The sequence below is a fragment of the Mobula birostris genome, chromosome 1, assembly GCF_030028105.1.
Source record: "Mobula birostris isolate sMobBir1 chromosome 1, sMobBir1.hap1, whole genome shotgun sequence".
NCBI lineage: Eukaryota > Metazoa > Chordata > Chondrichthyes > Myliobatiformes > Myliobatidae > Mobula > Mobula birostris.
The window spans coordinates 101,250,537-101,271,856 of NC_092370.1; the positions used below are offsets into that span (position 1 = coordinate 101,250,537).

At 41.2% G+C, this 21,320-nt stretch overlaps 1 protein-coding gene across 2 annotated transcripts in view; it reads left to right on the plus strand.

Annotated features, from left to right (window-relative positions):
• The window catches only part of fam135b (family with sequence similarity 135 member B), a 392,129-nt gene that overhangs the window by 282,155 nt on the left and 88,654 nt on the right, over nucleotides 1-21,320 (plus strand). For both annotated transcript variants that reach the window (XM_072259585.1, XM_072259586.1), the window contains one exon: nucleotides 18,443-18,596. In XM_072259585.1, coding sequence (XP_072115686.1) covers nucleotides 18,443-18,596 — 154 coding nt within the window. The remainder of the gene's footprint in view (nucleotides 1-18,442; nucleotides 18,597-21,320) is intronic.

Genomic DNA, 21,320 nt, shown 5'->3' on the forward strand with positions numbered 1-21,320 from the left:
AGTGAGTCTCATTCTCTTGAACACATTTGCTGTAATGATAATTGTGTCTGTGTTGAACCAAACTTGTGAACAGCCGAATCAACAGTTGTCATAACGCCTTAAATTCTTTTGTTTGAAAACCACGCAGAAGCCTTTACTTCCTGTAAGTAAACACATTTATCCTCTGCCAATCTGTTAACTGATGTTTTACAAAACTTTTCAATCTTATGCTTGTCATTTGTTTGGAGCAATCAAACCTGGGAGCATTGGTTACATCGGAATAATCATACCATCGCTATTCAAAAAGTTCTGGTATTAAAAAAGGAGTATCTTAACCCCTTTTCTCAAATGTGCATCAAGTGGTTTATAAAAAGTAACCCTAAGGTGCTGAGTGGAACATGATCCACAAACACGATCAAGGTGAATGGCCAACTGGAGGGCTTCTGGTGGTGCTGATTATTAACCAGGATATAAAAGAACAGTGGAATAAGCATGTCAGTATATTTTTAGAACATAAGAAATAGGAGCAGGAGTAAGACATCTGGCCTGTCGAGCCTCCTTCGCCATTCAGTAAGATCATGGCTGATCTGGCCATGGACTCAACACCACCTACCTGCCTTTTCCACATAACCCTTAATTTCCCTACTATGCAAAAATCTATCCACTCTTGTCTTAAATATATTTACAGAGGTTGCCTCCACTGCTTCATTGGGTGGAGGATTCCACAGATTCACCACTCTCTGGAAAAAGCAGTTCCTCCTCATCTCTGTCCTAAATCTACTCCCCCAAATCTTGAGGCTATATCCCCTAGTTCTGGTCTCACTTATCAGTAGAAGCAACTTTCCTGCCTCTATCTTATCTATCCCTTTCATAATTTTATATGTTTCTATAAGATCTCCTCTCATTCTTCCTGAATTCCAGTGAGTACAATCCCAGGTGACTCAATTTCTCCTCATAGTCTAACCCCCACATCTCTGGAATCAACCTTTTTACCCATGAAACTTTTAGTTTTTCTTCAGTCCTTCCTCAAGCATTCTTTCTGCTCTCCTTGTCCACAAGATCTGATTTCAGCACATTCTGTCCTCCACCCCCACTGTGGATCACCCATTTCCATTTTCATGGCCCACATTAATTACTATTAATGGTTTCTTTCCATCGGATACTTTCCTTCCCATATCAAATCTACTGTCACCACAATTCTCTTAAAAAGAACCACTTTAGAAACATCTGTCATTGCAAATTTCTGACAGATCTACCAATTTCACTCAGTCTTATCAGAAGTGTGTTATTTTCCAAATCCCTGCCCAACTTTCCAGTGGTTGTGTGTTTCAATCCCTCCAGTTAGATTCTTGGAGCAATTTTTGGCCAGTCGATATGAGCAGGGTACAGCAGATTCAACGACCTTTTGCTGTGAGCCAGGAAAATGCAGACAGTGGTAAATGATAAAAAGAATTTAAGGTATAAGCAAAAAAATAAATAGTTTACAAAAATCATTCACACTAAATGCAAGAGCATGCACGTGGGGTAATTCTTTATTCACAGAAGGAATCTAAGCTTCCAAGCAGAGATTTCAAAGTTCAAAGTACATTTATTATCAAAGTATGCAGGATATATTCATCCTTGAGATTCATCTCCTTATGGGAAGCCACAAAATAAAGAAACCCAATAGAACCTATTTTTAAAAAAAGGCCATTAACCACCCAATGTACAGAAAAAAAACAACAAATCATACAAACAACAAAAGTAAGCAAATAACATTCAGAGCTGAAGTTCACGAAAGTGAGTTCACAGCTATGAAGCCAGTCATAGCTGATCAAGGAGCTAGTTAGTTGCAGGCCACAACATCAGTTCAGTGCAGATTTGAGTAAACCTCATGGAACAGCAAGCTAATCACTGGCCCGTCCCTTGCCTTTGGCCTCAACATCAAGATGTTTTCAATCTGGCCCAGCACTTAAATCGATCAAACAGCAGGTCCTATCTTACTCTTGGACCCAAGACCTGCTGCTTCTATACGGTCTTGGACCCGGGACCTGCCACTGCTATTTGGCCCATATCCAACCATTCTGATTTTGCCTAGCACTTAAATTGGTCAAACTTTGGCTTGTTCCTGGCTCTCAAGCCTGGTGTCTGTTGCCTTGGTTCTGCTACTTCAAATCACCTACAAGTCTGCTCCTGCAGCTAAAGCATTCATAACCTAATGCCGAATATACATAATTTGAGAACTATTTACAGATTTAAAAATAACCAATTTAGGAGTTATAACTTTACACTATCAAAATATGCAGTTTGACCTTCCCTGGTATAAGTTTCGGAGAAATATTATTTTCTTTGCTTGCAACTGTATTTCAGACGATGTCTGAAACTGCTTTTATGTTCTTCCTAGCATAAGCCATATCATCCTATGTCATTTGTAACATTGTTTGCCTGCGGTGAGGTTTGATAATTGGATTCTGCTCCCCCCAGGAGTCCTGTTTGATCCCTGGTTAATAAGATGGACTTGCTTTTTCAGCAGCTGCATGCACCCCAGAGTGAAATCATCAAAAATTACTTCCAAACCTGGAGGCTTTGCTCATTGAAAGAACCGCATTGCTGTTCTTCGTGATTTTCATGGCGTATAATCACCTGCACGTATCTTTAAATCCAGGGGCTTAGAATTGATTGATGAAGTCAGAAGAAAGACTTTCCCCCCAAGTTCAAAGGTTGAAAATCTAAATTTACAGTTTGCAGGATTTGGCTAAAGGATATTGGCACTTTTAAACCTAAGTTAATTGAACTCTGGTGTATAAAGAAACAGCATTAGACAATTCATCTAAGAACATTTGTACCTGTCATTAAAAAGGTAGGTACTATACAACTGGAAGCATGAGAAACAATTATTTTTCTTTTGTTTGACAACTCCAGTTTTCTTGATCCCTAGACTTTGGAGTCATGTACTATCCACCTATCCTTGATATGTTGGACATGTGGCTGTTTCTCATTAACTGCTAAGCAGAACAGATAGAGCATTATTTTCCCTCTATTATAGGCTCAGCTCAGCCTTATAGGTGGCTCATGGCAATGAGTTCAAACATGCAATTCTTGGCTGCAAGATCGGTCCGCTGAAATTGCACTTGCAAATGAGTCCTCAAGTCACTTCCAGACTTCAGGTAGAAATAGGGTAGTTTTGGAAATTGGAGAAGATCTTCACACAAGACCACTATTTGGAAATCTTTTATTGAATAGTGTACATACATATATGTCTGTTTAGGTGCAGTTTTTTTAAATAGAGGGACTAAACCCAAATTAAAGCTTAAGCAAATTTGATCCTTCCTTGCGTGATCCCTTATTACATGCTCCATGTACAAGACCAGTTGAACGACTTGCAAAAGGAGAAAATCTATACCTTTCTCCCCTCTTTTTGGGATGAAAAATGCATGGATAATCAAAGGGTAAATAAAGGGAGCCAGTGGATAAAACATATGTCTGAATCGTCAAGAAAGGCTGAGCAGAAGTCTGAGAGAAAAGGCAAAATTTAAAAACAACTGTCCAAGTACAATGACAAAATCCTTGTTTCAAAATTGTCTGATTTTCTTTATTGTGGTTCACAAATTTCACTTTGTAGCAGCCTAAGTGCTTTGTGATGCTATTGAGCGGAACAGAGAAGCAAGTGCTTTGAAGCTGACCCACTGAAGAAAAGGTTGCCACTTTGTAAAATTTGGTCATCAATTATGGTATTTCCTGAATGAGTAATCATAGGAAACATGTAAAAGGGAGATTTAGCTAATGTTCTAAGACACAACACATAATAGTGAGAATTGTTAGCGATGGTTTATTCATTTAAAGGATTAAATTGTATCATCAAATCTACATGAATACTTCCTATAACAGCAGCAGATGTATCACTTTGTTGTAAAGTAGTTTTAGAATACAACCTTTATTTAATTCAAACCAAAAGTACCCATTTCTTGTTAATGTCCTAATAAATGGCTTTTGTCATGTAATTTAAGGGCTCTAAGCCACTTGAAGCATGATATATTAATTGTAACTTGTTTTGGTCAATTAAGCTGACACAGATCGCAAGCAATTGTGGTACATCTATAGATTTAAGTTGCACGGACCAGGCCTTTTGGCCAATCTTATCTGTACTGAACTTGGAATACCTATCAATGCTAATCCTATGTCCAATACTCAGCCAATAACCTTCTATGTCACAGTATCTCAAGCACTCGTCTAAATACTTGTTAAATGTTATGAGAGTATCTGCACGACAGTCAACTAAAGGACTGTATTCTTGATGTCAACCATTGGAGGGAGGAGAAGATGGCGGTGCAACGGAAGAGCGCGCGGCCTCTCCGGTGATGATATCTGTTATCTGTCAAGTAGGGGACCTTGCACAATTCTGATTTGGTGGAGACGGATGTGAGAGTACGGAGGAACATCTGGAGAAACTTCTGAAATGCCCGCTTTGCTGCCGCTGCTACTGTGTGGTAACCGGAATCTCCGGAGCAGAAGGCCCCAAATCCTCGGCTTTGTGTGTTTCAGCGGCCGGGGCGAGGTCGAAGGCACTCGGCAGAGGATGGCGTTCAGAAGGCTGTATCAGAGGGGCTGGTCGGAGGCTCGAAGTTTTCGGATGGACAGACTCAGTGTCGGCTGTGGTCGGCTGCTTCCAAGGCATCGGCAAGTTGACGGTGCCTGGAGGTTTATGGCAAGGAGTTTCTCTCTTTTGCCGCCTGCTATCGGGGACTCGGGAGACAATTAGCTCGGGGAAGATGAGGCTTTATTTTTACTGTGCCCAAATTATCAAATTATGGTATTGCTTTGCGCTGTTGTGACTATATGTTATAATTATGTGGTTCTGTCAGTGTTAGTCTTTGGTTTGTCCTGTTTTCTGTGATATCACTGTGGAGAAACATTGTATCATTTCTTAATGCATGTATGCATTTCTAAATGACAATAAAAGAGGACTGAGTGTTCTCATAATCTAATCATTCGGTGAAATAAAGTTTTCCAATCCCCACTAAATCTCCTACTTCAACAAGCGAAAATCTGCAGATGCTGTAAGTCAAAGCAATACACACAAAATGCAGGAGGAACTCAGCAGGCCAGGCAGCATCAGTGAAAAAGAGTAAACAGTCGATGTTTCAGGCCATAACCCTTCACCAGGACTCAAATCTCCTACCTCCTCTCTTAATCTTAGGCCCTTTGGTTTTGGACATCTCTGCTCAGGAGAAATAATTCTTACAAGCAATCCTATCTATGACCCTCATAATTTTATACACCTCATCAGGAACTGCCACATCCTAAGGTATTCGCATTTAATAGAGGAAATTGGAATTCCTGATCATGATTAACCCTTCTTTTACAAATTTTCATGATTTGCTTATATTTGCTGTTAGGAAAACTGTAGGAGACTCCCGGTAGTCCTTCCCATTTTGCTTCTAAGCTCTACCCATGCATTTGAAGAACCATCTGCTATATCCTTGTTCATTCCTGTAGTAATCAGCTCTTAGATTCTGTCTTCTTATTTTTTAAAGTTTATCACCATTCATGCCTTAAAGTTCTCTATACCCTGGAATGCTAAGATCCTGGTCCTGTTCATCTTTCAACTACATCTCCATGTTAGCAACACTATCTTATTCTGAGGTATTAATACACCCTAGGTGCAGTGCAGTCTTACATTCTTTCCCAGTGCATTAGCAAGTCAATATATGCTCTAGATCGACTTCCTTTTCATTTTCTAATTGGTTATTCTTCATTTCCTACTCTACCATTACTCCCTGACCCCACCTGTGGGACTAACTTCATTGGGCTGTTCCTTATGCCCTACTGTATTCTAACTCTGTGTTACAACCCTCCAGAGTACCACTAGTAGATTCAGATCGCGTGCAGCTTCTAGGGTGTAACACATAGAGTTAAGTTTCCTGTTGTATTTTTTTATTAAAAAGATTGCCTTTAATTAAAATATAATTCAATTTGAAAAGATTTAGCTTGAAGTTCTCGGTTGTCAATAATTAAAGAATGCTGATACCTTGTCTTTGATTTAGCTAAACTTTAAGCAACTAAAGTGTAAAAGCAGTGAAATACTCTGATCATGATTAACCCTTCTTTTACAATTCTTCATGCTTCTTCATGAAGTACTCTGGAGCTGGTGGCATAAATAGACAATCAATTTAAAATCAGCAAATTTGAATTGGCATGGACATTCGGTGCTCAACGACAAACCTAAAGGAGATTTACAGGGGAGGAACAGTAGGTACATGGGGAAGTGGGTGAAGCAGATATGATAGTAACATTTAAGAGCTATTTACACAGGCACCTGAACAGGCAGAGAATGGAGGGAAAAGACCTTGTACAGGTAGATGGATTAGTTTGGATTGGCATCATTGTTCTCACAGGCACCAAGGGCCAAAATGCCTTTTGCTGTGCTGTACTCCTTTATGTTCTTTGTTTTAACAGTGATAAGCCCACATGCTAAGTGGGCAAACAGTTGAGCAATTTGCAGCTTGCATTTTGGATATTCTTAAAAGCGTAAATACAATGGAATATTCTCTTAATAGTAAGTGTAACACTCAGCTCTATCAACTCCCGTTCGTCTAGGCAAAGTTGCCGTCTGCCCGCCAAACTGTGTCTACGTTTGCATAGATGCTGTGTAATGCACCCCGGTACAAACCCACAATGTAAAATATCAGAGAGTACACAATGTACAATTAAATGATTACAATTTATAACTCTTTTAGGTAGCGTGGTTAGTAGAAACAAATAACACAAAGGTGTCACTCAGTAAGTTTATCAGTCTTGTGCACAAAATATAATTCGTTGGAGCTCATGCCTTCCCGATCAATCCACAATTGACCTCCGAACCTCCGACAGCATCCGAACCATCGAATTCCGGTATCCGCCGTCTGGGAACTGCCAGCCGCTCCCGCACTCTCCCTTTCTCTTCGCTTGCCTCGCGGAAAAGACCGCAAACTCCCTCTCTCAGTTCCCACTATACAAGATAGCAGAACAGGTCATCATTGGTTAGTTCCCTGTTATCTGTAACTTTAACCCTAACATCATAGCTACAGAGAAACATTACCTCATCAGTTAACATTACAGAGAAGCCACTTCATATAACACTACAGAGAAGCCATTTTGTTAGCCTTAACAGTTAATATTATAGTTAATATTACTGAGAACTCTTCATAAGATATAATGTAAAATATCATAAATGGATTCTTTAAACAAAATCTTTTAAATATAATTTAGTATTTTATTTAAATATTTCTGATGAAATTTTAATCTATACAAATAAAACTTTTCTAGGTGAATGAGATTTTCAAAGCAGTAATTGTAAATTACACATCTTTGCTAATTTACTTATGACTGTTGCAACAATGCATGACAATTCAAAGATGTTACAGGACAGGTGATACAACAGGCATTCTCAGGAGTTTATTTGTAATTTAGCAAGAGAAGAGTGTTTATTTTGCAGAGAAGTAGAGAATTAATAACAGTAATGTCTGGACAGTTTCATCATTACTATTCTGCAAAATCCTACCCATTTAAATCTTGTGCAAAAACACTGCAGTAATCTGACTGGTTAGTTCTAGCATTTCAGTGTTCCACTGTGCTCTGGTATTACAATATTAAAACCATGTCTATTTTCACAAAAAAAAATCTGTGTTATAGCACAATGGCTTTTAAATGTAATTTGTTATGTACCATGTTGCTTCTATAGTGGAGATGTACTTCAAGCTGGCCTGGAACCATAATTCAGTGGTTCCAACAAAGAGAGCTTGCTTACTGACAGCTCCAGTAAATTGCCAGCTGCAGATCAGCAGGAAATATTTACCGTTCTTCCACTTTTTGCTTCTATATTTGAAGTGTGACATCGAAGTCTGTACGTGTGAAGAATTAAAATACTGGGGATGTGCTTCCTGGAGTGATTGAACTACTTCAGCACTAAAGTGGTTCTGTCCTCAGGGGATACATTCCAAGACCTGAAGTGTACATGTCTTGATTGTCCTGGGTATGACGCTTTCATGGGAATGTACTCAAATAACTGGTCTTGTGGCGAATGGTTAGGAAGGGAACGGAGCATCATATCAATGGACAAATCCATTGAGGGGATAAGAATAGAGGTGAACCAGTCTAGGGATGTGTTTAGCAGCTGGCAATATCAATGTTAAAGTCAAAGTCAAAAGTTAAGTTTATTGACATATGCACAAGAACACTTATGCAGAGGTGCAGTGAAAATCTTACTTGTGGCCACATAGCATCATATAAGTTGCACTCCCAAGAAAACATAAATTAAAGGTAACTAGTGCACAATTTTAAGAATTTTTTTAAATTCTTGAGGCTAAAACAAGTGCCAAAGGCTGAGGCAGCCATAGCAGAGCTTCCAGCAGAAATGATGGATAAGGGTTCAATTTAATTTAAGAAGTTTGAATAAGTACATAGTTGGGACAGATATGGAGGGCTGTGGTCCAGGTGCGAGTCAATGGGAGCAGGCAAAATAATAGTTTGGCATGAACTAGGTGGGCAAAAGGGCCAGTTTCTATGCAGTAGTGCTCTATGTCTCTATGAAATGGAAAAATTTCCTTCCACCCCAGGTTTATCAACTCCTCCTTGTTTGGTTGCTTGTCAGAGGCTGCGAAGCAGCTCAAAGTTTACTCCAGATCAGCAAGAGCAACTGCAGCTCCTCTCTCACCATAAGGCGGGAGGAGAAGATGGCAGCGCGATGCAGTGTGTGCAGCTCTCCGGTGAAATGATATTGTATCTGTAAGTAGGACACCGTGCACAATTCTGATTTGATGGAGACAGAGGTGAGAAGCAGAGGAACATCTGGAGAAATTTCTGAAATGCCCGGTTCGCTGCCGCTGCTACTGTGCGATCGAGAATCTCCGAAGGGAAGGCCCCAAAATCCCTGGCTTTGCCTGCTGCTGGCGACCGAGGCTGAGGTCGAAGCATTTGGCAGAGATGGTGCTCGGTACTCGGTGTCAGAGGGCTGAACAGAGCTCGAAGTTTTCGGACGACTCAGAGTCGGACTGTAGTTGGGCATGGCAGGGAGAGTTTTCTTCCTTCTCCCGTCTGCGTGAGATGTGGGACTTTCGAGAGACTTTGATCTTTTTTACTGTGCCATGGCCTGTTCTTCATCAAGTTATGGTATTGTTGCACTGTTGTAACTATATGTTATAATTATGTGGTTTTGTTAGTTTTTCAGTCTTGGTCTGTCCTGTGTTTCTGTGATATCACACTGGAGGAATATTGTATCACTTCTTAATGCATGCATTACTAAGTGACAATAAAAGACGACTGTGTGTCATCATAATCTAATAATCTAAATTCTGACAGTACTGTTACGTACCCCGTAACTGGGTTGCCAAACCAGCAGAAACGGACCACTAGTTGGAGTCTGGATTACTGAAAGCTAATAAAGTTTTATTAAAGAAATAAGTAACACAGTACTCTAATCGTACGGATATAAATGCAACAGGTTAGCAATGATAAAACACACATGTACACAGAACTAGGGTAATAGGAATCAACCAAGCTCTATTGCAGTCTAGGGGTAAAATGATCAGTCTCAAGTGACGCAGAGTTCAGTTCAGCTTAGTACAGTTCGCAGTAATCACTGTTGTGCCGTTGGGGAGAGAGAGAGAGAGAATGCAAATTTGATTCAGCAGACCTTTGATGTTCACAGGTGGTTTCGGGTGGACCCTTTTATGTCTTCTGTGGTCACCGACTGTGACCCCTCCATTCCGGATACGACTGTTCTTCCGCGATGAACCTGGCACCCAGGCAAGGACAGACACACACACCAGGTTCCCACCGATCGTACCCTTTTCACCCTGTGCGTCTATGGTCGGTTCCCGCAAACCAGAGCTCCAACTCCCACCAACTTGTGGGGGCACACCGCTCTTCCAGGATCTCATTATCTCGTGATCTCGTGGTGTGTGTCATGCCTTAGTGAACCTGTTCTTTTTATCCCCCTGCTGTGGTATCGTCTGTCCATCAAACTTCAAACAGTTCAGGTTCAAAGCAACTGGTCTGTCAATACTCTGAATTGTGTCTCTTTTCGTTATCTCTCTCCTCTCTCATTTACATTTTGAACGTTTCTCCATTTGTCTCCCTTACCTCTCTCATCAGCATCAATCTTCTGATAACTTGGTTTTTCGTCACAGTACATGGTAATATTCCTGTCATCCCTCTCCCAGAAATATCAAGAACTTGATTCTGTTTGAAAGATATTAGCATTTCTCTGGAACTTGTATCACTCCCTTTTCATTCTATAGCCTGCAGAGAATCACCACATTCTCTTGTGCGTTCTACCTCAGTTTCTACCCCATGCACTGACATTCAGACCTCTTCATTCTGTTCACTTCTTCCTTCTCACTCTCTGCCTCCGCATAATGCATCTCCACACATCCACTCACTCCTTTGTCCCATTCATTAATTCCTTTCTTTTTGTCCTCCAGGACAGATCCTTTCACAAAATGAGAAGATATCTGAAATAATGTAGAATAGTTAATGAGGTTGTTGCTGGAAATTACCTGTATATCGAGAAAGGTTGAGCTGTTTTTATTGGAGTGTAGGAGAATGAGTAATGATATTATTGTGGTGTTTAAAATGATGAGGGGCATAAATAGAGGTGATGCACACAGTCTTTTCCCAGGTTTAGAGAATCAAAAGGGAGAGATTTAATAGGAGGGTGGACATTATTTGGAATGAGCTGCTAGAGGAAGTGGTTGAGGCAGGTACATTCATTCATTCGTTATGTGCCGTGTCATATAATGGTAGGTGATCGTGGTCTTTCCATGACCATGACTGCTCTTGGCAAATTTTTCTACAGTTTGCCATTGCCTTCTTTTGGGCAGTGTCTGTACAAGACAGGTGTCCCTCAGCCATTATCGATACTCTTCTGAGATTGCCTTCCTGGACCAGTGGTCACATTACCAGGACTGGTGATATGCACCAGCTGCTCATCTGACCATCCACCACCTGCTCCCCTGCTTCATGTGACCCTGATCAGGGGGTCGAAGCAGTGCGTCACCTTGCCCAAGGGTGACCTACAGGCGAGCGGAGGGGAGACCCTTACACTTCCTTTGGTGTCTCCATCCCGGCAACCAGGTACAATAACATTTAAAAAGTGATTGGATAGGTACACAGACAGGGAAAGTTTTGAGGAGTATATGCCAAACATTGGCAAAAGGGCCTAGCTTAAATGGGAATCTTGGTCAGCATGGATCAAAAAGGCTGAAAGGCCTTTCTCCATGCTGTGTAATTCTATGACTCTCTATAACTCTATAATAGGTCACTAAAAGTAGCAAGCACTGGAAATTATTATGGTGCCAAGAAAGACATAGTCAAGCAAACCTTTTGGCAGTAATACTTACCCACTTGTGCAGTAGAAGATAATGGGTACATTAGAAAGCAGATGCTGTTACAGCTGCCAGTGCACAACCTGCTGTGAATAGGTTAGTGGCATTTGTCTTCAATCAGTTTGCATGGCCTCCTCCTCCTCCAGCTGATCATCCATCCAATGGAATGAGCCATAAATAACCTCTGATCACCTAATGAGGACTGGCTCATGGACATCTCATTTCCTCCTCCTGAAGCCAATGATCAGTTCCTTGGTCTTACTGGCATTGAGAGAGAGGTTGTCATTGTGGCACCACTTATCCAGCTAGTTATCCTGTCTTGATGCTTCAAACAATTACCATCATCTACGTCTTGGCAAGTTATCATTGATTTGAAAAGACTTCCGATAATACTGAGACTATGACAACAGGTAACAGGTTGTGCATAAACAAGATCAGAAACGGAATTTGGGAAGTGAGCTTCTAATTGCACAGGATGATTCAAAGGTATCCATGGTTTCCAAGGGATATAAAAACTAGTTTATTGTATGATTGCAGTTGGGGTATAAACACACTGTCATTAAATTATTCTGAAAGAATTCTGTCTTTGGACAAGCTTGTCATACATTTACCAGCTATTTAGGGAATGGATATCATCCAGTCTGTCTTCTTGTAACATTTAATCATTTCATATTCAGTATTATGTACAGTTACATTCTAGTCAGCAGATTTATTAATATGGTGGATTCCGTTTTAATGGGGACACATCAGAACCATTACACTTTGGCCCAATTAAGCAGCTGCCCCAATTAGGCGAAGTTTCATGGAAATAGGTAAAAGGAAAAAAAAGACCAGTAACTGTTTAACTGAGTAGAAATTTATGTATTTAAATAAACTACAGAACTAATTAGAATACTACCAATATTTCTACAGTACTATAAAACTGTATTATTTCCTAATAGTTATTGATGGGGGTATTCATTTGCCATGTTCTTAAATGGCTGTAAATGAACAAAATCAGGACAGAACACTTAGTGCAGATATTGGGTTGCCTTTATTCAATGTTTTAGGCAGTTGCATTCTCCATTTGTCATTGTAAAATTGAAGATGATTGTTGATGTAGTCACAATTCCTAACTTGTTGAAGTAGTGAAATTATTTCAGTTACACTCCCAGCCATTTTGGCATCTCCAAGTCCGAATAATTGAAACCACCGTGAGCAACACGCTTTTGTTACAACAGTACAAGAGCCACAGGCAGATCAAAATATGAGTGGGACAGAGAACAACCAGAAATCCAGGGTCATCCGCACTAACAAAGCAAAACAGGTTCATCAGAAGGTCACTTAATCAGTATTTGTTTGCTCTTCTACAGAGGTGACCATAGTGTGAACATCAATGTGGTAATGTGCTAGTGCTTCGCATCTTCAGCAGAGACTGCTTGAGTACATAAGGTCAGTCTTTTGGAGAGCGAACTGACAGAAGTAACTGGCTTAAATTGTGTCACTGGCCATGTCCTTAGATCCTGTGCAAATCAGTTGCTGGGTTTATTTGCAGATATTTTTAACCCCTCCCTGCTTCAGTCTAAGATCCAACCTTTAAGAAGACCACTATTATCCTGGTACCTAAGAAAAACAATGTAAGTTTCCTTAGTGTCTGCTGCCCAATGGCTCTGATCTCTACCATCATGAAGAGTTTCAAGAGGCTGATCATGGTATGCATCAACTCCAACCTCCCTAACAACTTAGACCCACTGCAGTTCACCTACTACTGAAACAAGTATACGACAGACACCATCTGCCTGGCACTCATCTCAGGAGGATATGGACTCCTAAGTTAGGCGGTGCTGTGATCAATGAACAATAGCCTTGAATACTATAATTCCAAGCAAACTCATCTCAAAACACCCAGACCTGGGACTCAATATATCCCTCTGCAACTGGATCCTTGACTTCCCCACCAACAGATTGCAATCTGTAAGGAATGGCAGCAACACCCCTGCCAGAATTATCCTCAATTCTGGTGCTTTCTCAGCCCCCTAATCTACTCCCTGTACACTCAAAACTATGTGGCCAGAGACTGCTCTAACTCTATCTACAGGTTTGTAGGTGACACAACCATAGTGGACTATATGTTGTTAAGTCAGAGTGAAGGAAGGAGATAAAGAGCCCATGACATTATATCAGTGACAACACCCTTTTGCTTATTATCAGCAGAACACAAGAGCTTGTTAATGTCTTCAGGAAGTTGGGGATGGGGGGGGTGTGCAATGTGTGTGCTCTCATTTACGTCAACAGTGCTGAAGTCAAGAGGGTTGGAAGCTTCAAGTTCAAAGGAGTGAACGTTGTCAATAAATTGTCCTACTCCAACTATGTAGGCGTCATGACCAAGAAAGTTCACCAGTACCTCTTCCTCCTCAGGAGGCTAAAGAAACTTGGCATGTCCCCATCGACCTTCACCAACACTTATCAACGCTTATTGAAAACATCCCATTCAGGTGCATCATGACTTGGTATGGTAACTCCTCAGCCCGTGACTGCAAGGACCTGTAGAAAGCTGTGGACATGGGCACATCATAGAAAGATGAAAAGATGAAAAGATCTGAAGGCATGTACCACTGGGCTCAAGGAGAGCTTCTATCCAGCTGTTTTAAGACTTTTGAATGGTTCCCTAGTGTGATAAAATGGACTGTTGACCTCGGTCTAGCTGCACTTTCCCTGTGACTGTAAAATTTTATTTTGCGCTGTATTGTTTTAGCTTGTACTATCTCAATGCACTGTTGTAATAAATTGCTCTGTATCAACAGAATGCAAGATAAATTTTTCAGTGTATCTTGGTTGATGTGACAGTAATAAACCAATTCGCCAATTTACCAATCCTATTATCCGCTAACTGTAAACCTAAGCAGTGATTCAAAAAAAGAACACTAATAACAGAACTGATTCCATCTGAACTTGTCTATTTTCTCGGAAGAGACTGTAAATAGTAATTAGTAGAAACTGAGGAAGCAGCAATTAAGTTCCCTGGCCCCCACCGCTTTATTTTCACCATGGATGTCCAGTCCCTATATACTTCCATCCCCCATCAGGAAGGTCTCAAAGCTCTACGCTTCCTTTTGGATTCCAGACCTAATCAGTTCCCCTCTACCACCACTCTGCTCCGTCTAGCCGAATTAGTCCTTACTCTTAATAATTTCTCCTTTGGCTCCTCCCACTTCTTCCAAACTAAAGGTGTAGCTATGGGCACCCGTATGGGTCCTAGCTATGCCTGCCTTTTTGTTGGCTTTGTGGAACAATCTATGTTCCTCAAGTTTACCTGGTCCATTTCCGACACCTTCCTCCCCTTTCTAGATCTTTCTGTCTCTGTCTCTGGAGACAGCTTATCCACTGATGTCTACTATAAGTCTACTGACTCTCACAGCTATCTGGACTATTCCTCTTCTCACCCTGTCTCTTGCAAAAACGCCATCCCCTTCTCACAATTCCTCTGTCTCCGCCGCATCTGCTCTCAGGATGAGGCTTTTCATTCTAGGACAAGGGAGATGTCTTCCTTTTTTAAAGAAAGGGACTTCCCTTCCTCCACTATGAACTCTGCTCTTAAACGCATCTCCCCCATTTCACGTACATCTGCTCTCACTCCATCCTCCCACCACCCCACTAGGAATAGGGTTCCCCTGGTCCTCACCTACCACCCCACCAGCCTCCGGGTCCAACATATTATTCTCCGTAACTTCCGCCACCTCCAACGGGATCCCACCACTAAGCACATCTTTCCCTCCCTCCCCCTGCATTCCGCAGGGATCGCTCCCTACGCAACTTCCTTGTCCATTCGTCCCCCCCATCCCTCCCCACTGATCTCCCTCCTGGCACTTATCCGTGTAAGCGGAACAAGTGCTACACATGCCCTTACACTTCCTCCCTTACCACCATTCAGGGCCCCAAACAGTCCTTCCAGGTGAGGCAACACTTCACCTGTGAGTCGACTGGGGTGATATACTGCGTCCGGTGCTCCCGATGTGGCCTTTTATATATTGGCGAGACCCGACGCAGACTGGGAGACCGCTTTGCTGAACATCTGTGCTCTGTCCGCCAGAGAAAGCAGGATCTCCCAGTGGCCACACATTTTAATTCCACATCCCATTCCCATTCTGACATGTCTATCCACGGCCTCCTGTACTGTAAAGATGAAGCCACTCTCAGGTTGGAGGAACAACACCTTATATTCCGTCTGGGTAGCCTCCAACCTGATGGCATGAACATTGACTTCTCTAACTTCCGCTAAGGCCCCACCTCCCCCTCGTACCCCATCTGTTACTTATTTTTATACACACATTCTTTCTCTCACTCTCCTTTTTCTCCCTCTGTCCCTCTGAATATACCTCTTGCCCATCCTCTGGGTTCCCCCCCCCGTCTTTCTTCACGGACCTCCTGTCCCATGATCCTCTCGTATCCCTTTTGCCTATCACCTGTCCAGCTCTTGGCTCCATCCCTCCCCCTCCTGTCTTCTCCTATCATTTTGGATCTCCCCCTCCCCCTCCAACTTTCAAATCCCTTACTCACTCTTCCTTCAGTTAGTCCTGACGAAGGGTCTCGGCCTGAAACATCAACTGCACCTCTTCCTAGAGATGCTGCCTGGCCTGCTGCGTTCACCAGCAACTTTTATGTGTGTTGCTTGAATTTCCAGCATCTGCAGAATTCCTGTTGTTAGCATGTGATGCCTCCCTGTTTGAACTGACAGAAGTTGATAACAGGTTGAGCTGTAATTAGAGTTGCTGCTCTGTGATGGTTAGCATTAGCAAGCAGAGATTTTAAGATCAATGGTCTGCAGATTACAGCATTGTGTTTTAATTGACCTAGCTTTATTTTCCAAAAAACTGAAACTTTTCCCATCAGATTTGTAAAAGTGATACGTTTTAAGCATATGGCATATATACATACAGTTTGCTGTAGAATTCCAGTCTCTCATCAGAAGTTAAGTCTTGACTTCAAAACTAGTAAAGTGCAACCTAGCATTAACATGATGCTTCCCTGAATGCTGTGGTTTCCTCTCATGCTAATTGGTAGGTTAATTTGTTGTTATATATTATCCTAATTATACGTAGTTTCCAGGAAAATCACTGTGATGTTGGTGGTCATGTGAGAGAGAATAGATTGCAAGGAAATAATTAAGACCATGAAACATAGGAGCAGAATTAGGCCATTCAGCGCATGGAGTCTGCCTCACCATTCCATCATGGCTAATTTAATTCCTCTCAACCCCATTTTCCTGCTGCCTTTTCATAACCTTTGACACTCTGACCAATCAACCTCTCCTTTAAATATACTCAATTAGTTTGCCTCCACAGCCGTCTATGGCAATGAATTCCACAGATTCACGACCCTCTTCATCCTTGTTCTAAATGGATAACCTCTGTTCTAAGGTTATACCCTCTGGTCCTAGACTCACTAACTATAGGAGACAGCCTCCCCATATCCACTGTATCTAGGGCTTTCATAATTTGATAGTTTTCAATGAGAATCCCCCCCACCCCCCACCATACTTATAATCTCCAGCGAGTACAGGGCCAGAGAAATCAAATGCTTCTCATAGGTAACCCTTTCATTCCTGGACCTTCTGCAATGCCAGCATTCCTTCTCTTAGATAGTGGGCCCAAAACTGCTCACAGTACTCCAAATGTGGTCTGACCAATGCCTTATAGATGCAGCATAACATCCTTGCTTTTATATTCTAGTCCTCTAGAAATTAATGCTAACGTTGAATTTGCATTCCTTACGTCCAACTCAACCTGCACGTTAATCTTTAGGGAATCCTGCACAAGGACTCCCAAGTACTTTTGTCAGGCAAGACTTCCCCTCAAGGAAACCATGCTGACTTTGCCCTATTTATCATGTGCCTCTAAGTACACTGAAAACTCATCTTTAAAAATGGACTCCAATATCTTTCCAACCACTAAAGGCCTATAATTTAATTCCTTCTACCTCCCTTCCTTTTAAAGAGTGGAGTAACATTTGCAGTTTTCCAGCCTCCGGAACCATTTCAGAATCTAGTAACTCTTGAAAGATCATAACTGATGCCTTTACGATCTCTTCAGCTTCCTCTTTCAGAAACCTGGTCCGGGTGACTTATCCACCTTCAGACCTTTCTGCTTCCCAAGCACCTCCTGCTTAGTAACAGTGACAATACTCCCTCCTGCTCCCGACACTCTCAAATTTCTGGTATACTGCTAGAATCTTCTTCCACAGTGAAGACTGACGCAAAATACTTATTAAGTGTTCCTGTCATCTCTTTGTCCTAAATGGTTGCTTCATCCTCCCTTTAGTATAATTCTTCATCTTTGGGATATAACTATCCTGCGCCTTCTCAATTGCCCTCAGGAATGCCAGCCAGCGCTGCTCTGCTGTCATCCCTGCTATTGTCCCTTTCCAATCAAATTTGGACAGCCCCTCCCTCATTTCTCTGTAATTCCATTTACTCCACTGTAATACTGATACATCTGACCTTGGCTTCTCCCTCTCAAACTGCAGAGTGAGTTCTATAATGGAAGAACAGTGCTAATGTGATTACTTTGTGAAACAAGGTGCTCTTGATGGAATGAACAGCTTCTTCGTACATCGTAAGGAAATATGAAATAGGTCAACGAGGAATGTAAAATCCCTGAAATAATGGTCAGATTGTGCACTTCCACTTAGTGGAACCTTGAAAGGATATTGCAGAGTTTGCAATCCACAATGAATTCACATTTATTATTCGACTGCTGTTTTTCACAGAAATTGGAATGCATGGCACCTAACACATTTTTGAGTCATGATTAAGAGTGACTTAAATGATTGACAGCAATTTCATTTTAAATTCAAAGCAATGGGGATACATGGAGAAATCTACAAGATTGCTTAGTTGTTTCTGCAAATGATGCTGTTTGAATCATGAAAGATGGCACCTTGTATTTATGTAGCTCTCAAATAATTTCAAAGGTGCTTTATCAAATCAGAAATAATTGGGGTAGATAGCCTGAACTTGGTCAATGAGTAGGGAAGTAGAAAACTGATCTAGTTACATTAGTTTTGAATATAACAATGAATTTGCAGTATATGTTGCATTGTGAAACACATTGTTCCTATATTGATCTCTCTACTCTTTTTGCTAGGGGAACAATACTGTCACCTCTGAGAGTTGCCTACAGCAAGCGTACCAGTGGCACAAAAACCTGTGCCGAATCCTACTCTCTGCATACAAAGGTCTCCTCTGTTATTTCAGTACAATAATGAAACAGGTCCCAGAAGTGCATCAGATTCAGCTGGGTAAGAAAGTTAATTGTGTTAAACTATACATTCCCATGTGACTGGAGAGGTGGCAACCACTTTATTTTTCAGAAGGCAATGGCTGTGTTACTGTACAATATAAATTGGTGCCAAGTGGTCTCTGTGAATTGGGTAACGTGATGGATAACTAACTCAGAGAGCAAGAGACTGCATTCAGTTTACATCACAGTGGTTTGGAAATTTGAATTAAGCCTTTAATCCTGAAAATTATAAAAACACACCTGTAAAAATGATGGCAAAACTATCAAATTGTTATAAGAAAGACTGATTTACCAATGAACTAAGGATGATGAAAAAAATCTATATGTGACGCTACTCTTGATTTACTCTCTACTGCCCTCTGTTGCAAGCTGGCAATATCACACTGTCTTCTCAGATCAACTGAATTTGGTAGATAAACATGGTGCTTGCCAGTATCACATTTTGAGAATGTGTAATAATGTGGTATCATTTCATAAAGTTCCTAGTTCTCTGTAAGGTTATTCCTAATGCCTTTATACTTTTGCAAATGCTCTGTTTCCTTGATTCACATTTGGAAAATGGACAGTTAGCGCAGTATTTCACCTCATTGAAATGCATTAACATTATAACGCAATGAACTCTCCCAACTCTTCTATTTTTTAAAATTTAATGAAACACAATGTCTTTATTTCCAACTGCCCACAAGTAAGAGTACATTTTTAACAAAATGTAACAATTAGTTAAGACCCTGTTTTAGAGGTTAGGATTAGGATCATTTGCCTTAGATTAAGATTTAGACAGATTAGGAGAATGGGCAGGAAAGTGGCAAATTAAATACAATGTTAGAAAAAGCATGGTCATGCATTTTGATAGTAGAAATAAATGAATGTACAAACTATTTTCTAAACAGGGAGAAAATCCGACATTCTGAGATGCCAAGGTACTTGGGAGTTCTTGTGCAGAATACCCTGAAAGTTAACTGGCAGGTTGAGTCAGTGTTGAGGAAGGCAAATGCAATGTTAGCATTCATTTCAAGGAGTCTAGAATACAAGAGCAGGGATGTGATTCTGAGGGTTTATAAGGCACTGGTGAGGCATCACCTTGCGTATTGTGAACAGTTTAGGGCTTGTCATCTAAGAAAAGATGTGCTGGCAATGAAGTGGGAACAAAGGCGGTTCACAAGGATGATTCCAGAAATAAAAGGGTTATCATACAAGGAACGTTTGATTGCTGTGGGTCTGTACTCGCAGGAATTCAGAAGGATGGGAGGGGATCTCATTGAAACCTTTCAAATGTTGAAAGGTCTAGACAGAGTAGATGTGGAAAGGATGTTTCCCGTGGTAGGGGAGTCTAGGACAAGAGGGCACACGCTCAGGATAGAGGGGAATCCATTTAAAACAGAGACATAGAAAATTTTCTTCATCCAGAGGGTGGTGAATTTGTGGAATTTGTTACCATAGGCAGCTGCGGAAGCCAGGTAGTTGGGTGTATTTAATGCAGAACTTGATGGGTTCTTGATTGGACACAGCATCAAAGGTTACGTGAAGAAGACTGGGGAATGGGGTTGAGGAGGAGAAAAAAGGATCAGCCATGATTGAATGGTGGAGCAGACTCGATGGGCCAAATGGCCTAATTCTGCTCCAATGACTTATGGTCTTATTGCCTGAGCTAATTCTGGAAGTGATCAGCCAACTTGTATTCAGCTCTGAGAACTGGCACCAGTGAAAATTTTATCGAGTACTGTGGATGTCATTGTTTTCAAAGGTTGTGTAAGCTATGTTCTAATTGAACTGTTGTTAAATATTTTTGTTATAAAGTACCATAGTGATTGTATTATTTTTTTCAGATCTCTATGACAAAGAGCTGTGGGGTATAATTTTTATTCAAGGAATTCGCTAACATAATATCTTGCAAGTGAAACAATTGTAATTTGATTACAGTTTAAACTTGCCATAAATTATATTCTTTAGCTTATGGTGACATCTGTTCCTACAGCAGACATTGTGACTCGGATAGGATAAATTCAGAGTAGAGTTATGTTAATTTTAATATGATATTTATGGAGTGGAATAACTTGGAACTTTATTTTTAGAATGGTAACCTATAAAAGGCATGTCATAAGGTCATGTTGCATGCTTTAAATGCATTACAACCATGGCTCAACAATACCTGAGGCCAAGGCTGATGCATGTGAAGGAAGGTAGAGCATCTTGATCTAGGAGGATGTGGGGAGAGAAGTCCAGTGGGCAGACCACTGTATAGATTCCAGGTTAGTTTTGGGGGTGGGTTAGGGGAAGTGCATTGGGGCATTAAAAAGGGAGTTTCAGAACCCGTTCATTGTGTGGGAAACAAAGGAGGCGTGTTGCTTCTGTGAAGCCTGAAAATGCTTTCGATGAGCGCTGTCTTGAAAATCTGGGCAGGGCCAATAGGTGGAAGGTTTGGAAGTTTAGGGGCAATAGATTGGTGCCATTGAGAGATGTGTTAACCGCAGTCAGTTCAGCTTGGTAATATCACCTCCACAATCTCCATCAGCACAGGTACACCACAAGGCTGTGTGCTTAGCCCCCTGCTCTACTCGCTTTACACTTAAAGACTGTGTGGCTAAGCACAACTCCTCAATGCTATATTCAAATTCACTGATGACACCACTGTCGGAGACTGAATCGAAGATGGTGATGAATCAGCATATAGGAGGGAGATTGAAAATCTGTCTGAGTGGTGCCATAACAACAACCTCTTACT